This window comes from Microtus oregoni, unplaced genomic scaffold (assembly GCF_018167655.1).
Source record: "Microtus oregoni isolate MIOR12 unplaced genomic scaffold, Mior012 000200F_ref0000295, whole genome shotgun sequence".
Lineage (NCBI taxonomy): Eukaryota > Metazoa > Chordata > Mammalia > Rodentia > Cricetidae > Microtus > Microtus oregoni.
The window spans coordinates 231,013-240,658 of NW_024544859.1; the positions used below are offsets into that span (position 1 = coordinate 231,013).

At 46.3% G+C, this 9,646-nt stretch overlaps 1 protein-coding gene across 1 annotated transcript; it reads right to left on the reverse strand.

Moving 5' to 3' along the window:
- Nucleotides 1-217: 217 nt before the first annotated feature.
- Nucleotides 218-2,200, reverse strand: LOC121445512 (tyrosine-protein phosphatase non-receptor type 11-like). The gene has a single exon (XM_041647645.1). The coding sequence runs from the start codon at nt 2,198-2,200 to the stop codon at nt 218-220; it is 1,983 nt and encodes a 660-aa protein (XP_041503579.1).
- Nucleotides 2,201-9,646: the final 7,446 nt, after the last annotated feature.

Below are 9,646 nucleotides of genomic sequence, written 5' to 3' on the forward strand. Positions count from 1 at the left end.
CTGCCACTTTCACATAACAGGGAAAGCTATGGGACAATGTAAAACCCATATGTCAAAAGCCACGTACATCCCATCATTTAAAAGTTAACTCAGCTCACATCAATTATGCTGGTCATGAGTGGCCAGGAGATTATCTTAGGGCTAACTCAATTTGTAGATGAATGATTTCTCCTGCAAATGGAAAATATAACTGCCAAAACAGAATAGCACCTAACATCTACCTCGACTGTTTATACACATTTTCCATGGTCTTAAGCTTGACAACCACAGCATCAATCTTGGACATGATGCTGCCTATGGAGTGCTCCACACAGTCAACACGTCTTGCCAGTGCCTGGAACTCTTCATAGAAAACCCTGTTGGAGATACTGTCCCTCTTCTGGAAGCTATTATCATCCTTCTTAGAGTCATCCAGGGTTCTTGGGAAACTTCTGATGCTCGTGGGACATGGTAATGATCTATGTTCCAAGCCCAGAACCTCCCTCACTTCTGCACTGAATGGTGTTTGAGTGCATTGTGGCATGAAGTTCTGGTCACTGGTTGTCTGTTTCACCAGGAAATTCTTACTGTTGATATATTTGTGTCCTTTCCTTTTGCTTTTATGTTCCTTCTTGATCCTGCGCTGCAGCCTCTGGATGTAATGCTGGACAGCCATGTAGATGAACCGGTACTGTGCCTCTTTCTGGACCATTCCTGGCCTCTGGGACCGCACCATCTGAATGGTTTTAGAAACATCGATGTCATGGTCAACACCTTTCTCTCTAATGATGTCAATAAGGATATCAATCACAATGAATGTTCCCGTCCTGCCAATTCCAGTATTGCAGTGAACTACAACAGGGCCTGCATCCATGATGCTCTCCTGCTTGTGGTGGACCTCCTCCAGGAAGTCCAGCACACCTCCAGGGTCACTGGGCACACCATGGTCGGGCCATGTCTGAAAGTGGTAATGCCAGACAGTTCTCTCTGTATTTCCTTGTCCAACCTTGGAGAGCTTGAGTTCTCTTAAGGTGTAGTTAGGAGCAGCACTTTCTTTGATGTTCCTAACACGTATGACCCCATAGTCTTTGAGTGCATACTCATCAGGCCAGTACTTGACACATTTGCTCTTCCCTCTCTCCACCTCCTTTGTGGTCATGCTGATGACTCGAGAGTTCTCCTGGAACACCATCCTCCAGAAATCATTCACCGTGTTCTGCAGGCAGCCTTGAGTGGCAATGTAGCTCTTTTTGGGTTTTGAATTGTGGCACTTGGCTTCAAATTCAGGCATGATGATGTTCGCATTGATGTAATCAGAAACGGGCTCATTGGGATCGCCATCATGCAGGACAACCCTAGTGTGATCGAATGGCAGGATGTTTTTGTATCTATTTTTGTTTTTATTTTCTTGTCTCCGACCTTCTTTTTGGCTATAGAGAAATTTGTATTCCTGTTTCTGTAGTGTCTCAAATTCTTCCCAAAAGCCCTGTTTGGCCATACCTGTGGTCTCAGCTACCTTGCTTAGCTCTCGAACCCTGCTTTCAATTTCAGCAGCATTAATACGAGTTGTGTTGAGAGGCTGCTTGAGCTGCAGGACTATGCCAAGTGTCGCAACAATAGGGTTCTTCTTGTAATGCTCCACCAGGTCTCTCAAAGAGTCAAAATACTCTCCTCCACCAACATCATATTTCAGTTCCTGACATCGGATCATAACGTGGCTCACTTTGGACTTGCCATCATTGCTCTTCCATTTGTCATCACCTGTGACGACAGAGAGAACAAAGTCTCCAGGGTATCTCTGGCTCCCTCGGACAAGAAAGCTGCCATGCTTACCCTTCTCCATTAGCAGTTTCTCTGCTTCTTTTCCAGACAAGGGACCATGGAACCACCTTTCACAGGTTGGGTCTGCACAATTCAGTGGATACTTGAGCTCAACAACATCTCCGCTCTTTTCTTTTAGCTGCTCGTGATGTTCCATGTAGTACTGGAGTAGTTCAGCCAAGGTAGCAAACTTCTTCCCACCATAGAGGTCATAGTAGTCCCCAGTGTTCTGAACCTTGATGTGATAGACAGCTCCATTTCTTCTAACAGACACAGTAAAATCTCCAGGGTTACTCTCACTAGGCCTTGTCAAAAAGCTGCCATCAACTCCTCTGGTTAGAAGGAGATTCTCAGCCTCCACACCACTGATGTTGGGGTGAAACCCTCTCTGAGATGCCATGTTCCCCTTGGCTCCTGCTCCACATAGACCTGCTGCTTGCTCAGGCTCCTTGGGACACTGTCACATGTGTGTTGGGGGGCTAAGCAAAGACCCACTGAGGAGTCAACACATGTGCAGGGCAGGTAGAACTGGCCCACTCTACATGCAAAATCCCCCACCAGACCTGGATCCTGGATACTGGCTGTGCCCCACTAGGGTCACTCTGCTTCAGTCCTGGGCTTTGGCTCCTGCTCTGGTCTCACCACCGTGTCCACCTTAGGCAGACTGCCAGCGCAGAGGTGGGAGCTGGAACTATGGGTGAGGTTTGTTTGTCCATCAGCACAACTGGTATCCCAAGGGGCAGGGCTCAAGCCGCGCTCTAACAGTCATCCCCAAAAGCAGATCAGTCTCTTTGTCCCTGTCCTTCTCTACATAAGCTATGTAACAGTCTTAGAGCTTTAAACAGAGTTTGTAGACCTCACCATAGCAAGTTATAAAACATCTGTGACCTTGAGAAGTTGCTGCCCATACAATAACCATAGACATATATAATTTGGGCATATCAAAAACATTTACACTGTAGCCAACACACAAGGCCAATGACAGAAATATTATTTATAAATGCACATATATTTACAATGACATCTCTGGTTATATTAACAAAACATACAACCCATACATAAAAATGCAACAAGAATATGAAAGCCTTTGCTCTATATTTACAGCTTTACTCTTGAGCCACTCACCACACTGTTGCTTTATTTTTATCTGAGCACTCACTTTTAATTTGTGGTGTCCAATACTTTACTCCTGTTCTCAAACCCCAGCAACATCCAGCGCCATTCGTCTTGGGCCAGCCGACTCGTCCATATGTTCCTGAAAAGTCGAATGTGGATTGAGGAAAGAAACGGACAAAAGACTGAAGACAGAGTCAGGAGATCATTCCAATGAATACTGAATCTGCCTCAAGTTTATTTTTTCATAGCCCTTTTATACCCCAAGCCAAAGGGGTAGGCAAAAGACTGTTTGTTTTTTAATCATTATATAAAGAACAAACAAGACATTACTTTCTTAATATTCAGAACATCTAACAGCAATGCCCTAGGTCAAACATCTTGCTATTTGGAGCAAAACATCCATTAGCAACACCTTAGACAAAACATCCTGTTATTTGGGCAACATATAGAACAACTTTACCTGAGGCCAAACATCCTGTTGTTTGACCTTGAAGGAGCAAAACTATGCTCGAACTCTGACCTTTTGTCAAGATGGAGCAGAGCCACTTCATGGACCTCCACATACCCTGCCATTGGGGACACATGATTCTGGGAGGGTGACTTTTTGAGTTTCAGACACTGTGGGGGACTCAGTATGCCCACTCCAGCATTCAAGACCCCTGGAATGGTAAATGGAAAGATATTCCCAGGCCCCCAACGGCTCAGGGTTTAGGGACCTAAGGTTGTAAGCCTGCCCAGATATAGCTTCATTTCAGATTCACCCCCCTTCAAGGAACAGTCACTCACCATGGCCTTGCCTGGTACTCTTCCCATTATCCTAGACACTGGTGGTCTGGGTGCCCTCTATCCCAGCATCAGTGGACACAATAGTAGCCAGAACATGCTGCCTTCATTAGACTTCATTCTGAGCTGCAGCCTGGGACTTCCTGTCCTGTCAATGCCACCCCAGCTTCCAGAACTTTGACAAAGAGAAGGCTATACCTTGAGGAGATATAAGCCTACAGCAGAGATCCAACACCCACAGATCCACTAGGGTCAGCTTGCTCACCCTGGAGTGTATGGGAGGTTCCTGTGTGTGCTTGGGAGGTCTGAGTATCCTACCCAGGTCTTTCTGTCTCTCCAAGATGCCTCACAACACTGGGAACAACAATGGAGAAGAGGATCCTGGGCTTCAGCTCTACTCCTACCCCTAGCACCTCCCAGCCCAGGAAACATCTGTGAACCAAGAGGCCATCTCCTGCTGCTTAGTCAAAAAAAAAAAAACCCTGTTTGGACAAGGGTCCAGCCCTCCACATCACCCTGCCATGGGGCTCTTAGCCCTTTCTGAAGCTACCCACTACTTCTCTGTGACTGGTAGATTTTTGTTATTGTTGTTGTTTCATATGAAACACCTGATAGTCTAATAAAGAGCTGAATGGCCAATACCAAGACAGAAGCAAGATCAGTCAGGGCTTTCAGGTAGAAAGTACAAAAGGAGAAAGGAGAACAAGCCAGCCACCCAGCTACACAACAAGCCATGGGGAAAGAAGAAATGAAAGGTATATAGAAATAGATAAAGAGAAAAGCCCAGCGGCAAAAGGTTATCGGGGTAACATAAGATTTTTAAAAAATGACTAGACACAAGCCAAACTAAACCTGGGCATTCATAACTAAGAATAATCCTCCTCTGGGTCTAATTTATTTAGAAGCTGCCCCCCCCCCAAAAAAAAGCCAAAGAAGTAAAATATCCCACAGCAGGGGATCCTTGGAGCACTGGTCACTGGCCCTCAAAACTCGAAGTGTGACTTCTGAGTGAGGTGGCCAGGAGGCAGAAGGCCTGTGAGCTGCCTTGGAATCCTAGACACTAGAGGGTTTTCACAGGCACTGCTCATTGAAGACCCACTGTTCAGAAGAGGTAGTGCCTGTCACCAAAGCACTTGGAGACTGAGGAAGGAGGACTACAATTCCTAGAACAGTCAGGGCTATGTAGTGATATACAACCCACAAAAAAATGGTAGGGAGAGCCAAGGAGTGGAGGCACATGCCTTTAATCCCAGCACTTGGGAGGCAGAGACAGGTGGATCTTTGTAAATTCAAGGCGAGTCTGGTCTAAAAGAACTAGTTACAGAACAACCAGGGCTGTTAAACAGAGAAACCTGTCTTGAACACCCTCAAAAAAAAAGAAAAAAATGGTGGAGAGAGGGTTCCTATGGAGAAGAAACTGTGCAAGCATAGAAATCTGAGTTCAAGTCTCCAGCACCTAAGTATAAAAGCTGAGCATGACAGGGCACATCTGTAAACCCCAGCTGGCAAGTGGAGACAGGACGGTCCTTGGGGCTCCCTGTTCAGTGTGTATAGCCCATCAATGAGCTCCAGATTCAGAGAGGGATTCTGTCTCAAAAATAAGGTAGAGCGTGCTAGAGGAAGACATAGCATAGACCTCTCTCCTCCACATGCACACACAGAAAGCTTTCTGGAAAGAGGTGTGGAGAAGACCAAAAAAAGAGAAAGAAACAGAGGTTCAGAAAGGCAAGTATACATACACATCTGAGGGGATATAGCTCAGGGCCACATCACATGCTAAACACCCTAGGTTACATAGTCAGCAATGTAAAAAAAAATTCTACCTTCAAGGGCCCTTCATCACTCTGTCCTTGTGTGGCAGGGCTAGCCTCAGAGTGTGTACTGGATTCTGGCAACAGTAGAATCCAGAACTGGTAGCCAAAATTTGGAAACATAATTCCAATTTGAGATGGATGATGAGATTAACATGGCTATTTCCTGCTTCTCAAGGCCTAATCTAGCCGGATGTGTGTCAGCAGGTCCTCAGGGTTAGTCCCTTCATGGGGAAAAGAAACCAAGGCCTGGAATGAGCAGCCCAGGGTATGTGAGAGAAACAGACTTCAGTACAGGGACAGCCAGGCCTGGAGGTTTGGTAATTATGTGTCAAAACTGTGAGCCATTTACACTCAATCAAGGCTTCCCTGTCTGGAGTTGAGGCCAGAGCCACATACACAGGAAGATGTCTGGACCTCAATGCTTTTGACTGGGGAGGGAGTTGAGGAGGAGTGGATGGAGAGGAGAGGTGCCCATCAACAGTGTCTCTATGGGAATAGCTTTGTGAAGTGGAAGGGAAGGAGCGGGGATGCCTATGAGTATCACCATGCCAACTCAGGTACAGGATGGTCCCAGGTTCCAGCCCTAATCAAGGAAGGACATTCAGGCACATCTACCGCATAGATGAACACATTAATGCCTTCATGTTGAGTGAGCCAAGCCCATCACAGAGACTGTGGGATTTCTTATGTATGAGATACTGGAGACACCAAGGTCATTGGTGAGGACAAACAGTAGGACAGTTGTGGCAAGTCTTTTTACATAACCAGCTCCCAAACAATGACACTGAGACTTATTATTATGAAGACTGGCAGGGGATGCCAGGATTGAGACATGGAGGCTTTTTTTCAGGTGGAAGAACAGCAACCCTTATTTTGCCCAGCAACCTTTTATACCTCTACTCTGACCCACCGGCAAGAAAGAACACAAAGATCCTTGTCAACTACAGACTACAAGGAAGTTCTGCTGTCAGTCAGGGGGAGTGAGGGCAGCTGGATCACAATAACTCACCCCATTTTATTTTATAATACCTGGGGAATAGCCCTCTAATAGTCCCTGTTGTAGGTGGCAGCCTGCCCCTAAAGTATTGCCCATCCGTGGCTACCCAGACACAGCCCTAAACCAAGTATCCCCAGGACTGACAGCACCAATAAGCCAGACCAGTGCTGCAACCATCTAGCACTAACTGGGTGATAAAATTAACAGACCCCTCTCATATGATGTTTGAGTTTGAGTTCCATAGCAGTAGCAGAAGCCTGCAATACAGTGCCAGGAGTAATGCACACAACATGATTAACTGTTGAGAAGTCTAAAGATAGTCCACTTGCTCCTGAACCAGAGCCACTGTCATTTTGAATGTCCAAGGCATTGCTGACTCTTTCAGCCAGCTGGTTCACAGTCTAAAGAGCAATTATGGCAGCAGTATCTGCAGTGGCTGAGACAGCAATATTCCAAGGTATACTGCTTCTGCCAATCGTCTATGGTCCAGCACTTGTTGCCATGTTTGTTGATACTCCTGACACTGCTGCAGCATCCCCCAGGCCGGGCACTGACTGGGTCATGGCAACATGCCTTTCACCACGGCTAGCTATCAGAGCTCTGCTCCAGCTGCCTTCTGGCCCCAGACGTGCTCTCTCTGGATCCAAACTGCTGCATGGAGGGGAGCAAAACTCACTGAAGGGGCCCCACTTTAACAATCTTTTAGGGAATTTGGGCATCTCTGGGGATGAAAAAACACATACTCCTTTTAATCTGACTTGGCTTGTTCTAGTCTGGAACATTTAAACCCCCTCCCATAATTAACCAGGGGCTAACTTGAGCTATTGTTTGTAGAAAATCTTTGGCTGTCTTCATTGTTACTTCCGTGACTTGTTGCTTTAAGAGTTTCAGTTGCTTTTTGAGGCCTTAAGTTCACCCTCCCGCCTCTTCTTTATACTTGCTAGTCTTTTGGAGGATGTCCCTCAGAGTATCTCTGGGGATGAAAAAAAAAAAAACACCTTACCTTCCCCAATACACTCTTTGATTTAGCTGGTGGATGGAGCAATCCCGTTCACAAATCCCCACTTTCCAGATCTCCGTGGAGCCTCCACTTTGCTGCAGCCAGTGCAGCCTGGATGCCAAGCCTGGCAGGGGGTGCCAGGATTGAGACAAGGAGGCTTCTTTTCAGGTGGAAGAACAGCAACATTTATTTTGCCCCAGCTAAAGCCTTTTATACCTCTACTGCTTCTGTGGAAAATCACCAGCCAGAAAGAACACAAACATCCTTGTCAATTACAGACCACAAGGAAGCTCTGCTGTCAGTCAGGGGTAGTGAGGGCAGCTAGATCACAACAGTCATGTTTCTAGTTGCCACATCTTTCTAAACTGCTTATGCTATTTTATCCACCTATGGCTAGCAACCTCATCTTTCCTCTTCCCTCTCTGTCCCCAGAAGTCTCACCTAACCTCTTCCAGGCTAGCTATTGGCCATTCAGCTCTATAGTAAACCAGCCACGGTGACACATTTTCACACAGTATAAATAAATATTCTGCAACAGACTGTGGGTAATAGCTGACGAGGAATTGGGGGGGTGTGTACAAGTTGGAAGAACTCTGAAGAGAGATCATGGTGATGGTTGGACATATATGTCCATACGTATATTAGACTGGACTAGAACTCAGCATGCAGTCCAAGATAGCTTGAGCTTTTAAGCTAATGTTACATTGTTTTGTGTGTGGAGTGTGTGCGAACAAATATGAGTGTGGAGGTCAGAGGACTTGTGGGAGTCTGTTGGTTCTGATTCCACTACGTGGATACTGGACATTGAACTTAAGTACTAGCTTCTTTGGCAAACACCTTTACCTGACAAACCACATTTCTGGCCCACTATGAACAGAGAGAGAGAGAGAGAGACAGAGAGAGAGAGAGAGAGAGAGAGAGAGAGAGAGGAAGGGGGGGAGAGAGAGCCTGAATGTGGACATCATGTTTCCTTAGTATCCATAGAAAGCAGAAGAGAGAGTTGGATCCCCTGGAAATGGCATTAAATGTATATGAGACTCCATGTAGGTTCTGGAAACCTGGCTCCTCTGCAAGAGCAGCCATTGCTCTTAACCACTGAGCTTTCTCTCTATCCCCTCAATATGAATAATTTTAAAAAATAATTTATTTACATTTAATTTATGTGTTTTTGTATTTTGCCTGTTTGTGGGTCTTGTGGTTATTGACAGTTGTTAGCTGCCATGTGCATGCTGAGTGTTGAAGCTGGGTCCTCTGGAAGAGCAGTCAGTGCTCTTAATCACGGATCCATCTCTCCAGCCCAATATGAATGTTTTTCTTCCATCTCTGTAGCATTGGCTGAACTGTAACTCATGATATTGACCAGGTTGGCCTAGAACTCAGAGATCTGCCTGACTCTGTCTCCTGAGTACTAGGATTAAAGGCTTGCACCACCACCACCCAGGTGAATATGAATGTTTTGATGACACTGAAGGGTTCCTTTAACAAGTCGGTGATAGTTAAATGTGTATTTATCACAATTGAATTGGGGGGGGGACAGGTCTTGCTGTGTAGCACAGCCTAACATCAACTTCCTTCTCCTGATATCATCACATCTTGAGGGCACCTCCACCTTCTAACTCATTCTCAGGGACCACATGAGTGTGTGGTAATGCAAACATTGCATGATACAGAGTTGACATGAGGTCATGTGAGACCCCCCCCCCCAATTTCTTCTGCAAGGTTGAACACCCACCCTATTGTCGCAAACTCCATGGGTGAGGACAGGAGCATGCCAGGTCTTACAGCATAAGATGAGAACCTCCACCCTGCATGATAAATGTGGACCAGGGAGACACTCCTGTTTCCCAGGGGTTCCCACCACAGTAGAGAGTGATGAGTCATGAGAGTCCTTACAGCATGGAGAGAACCATAAGGCTCTGGCAGGATGTGGTTGTGCTGGGAGGTTCTGGTGTCAGCAGCTGCGGGTCACTAAAAGTTCCCTGCCATGAATTCCATGAAGACTTCCCCAACCACTTCAGGGCACCTTCTCTGCTCAGCCTGATAACCAGCCAGTAGACAAAGCAACACTCATCCTTGGCCATCAGCTGCTTCTGTGGTGTATCAGGGATAGCCATGGCCATAGCAGTCCAGGGTGAG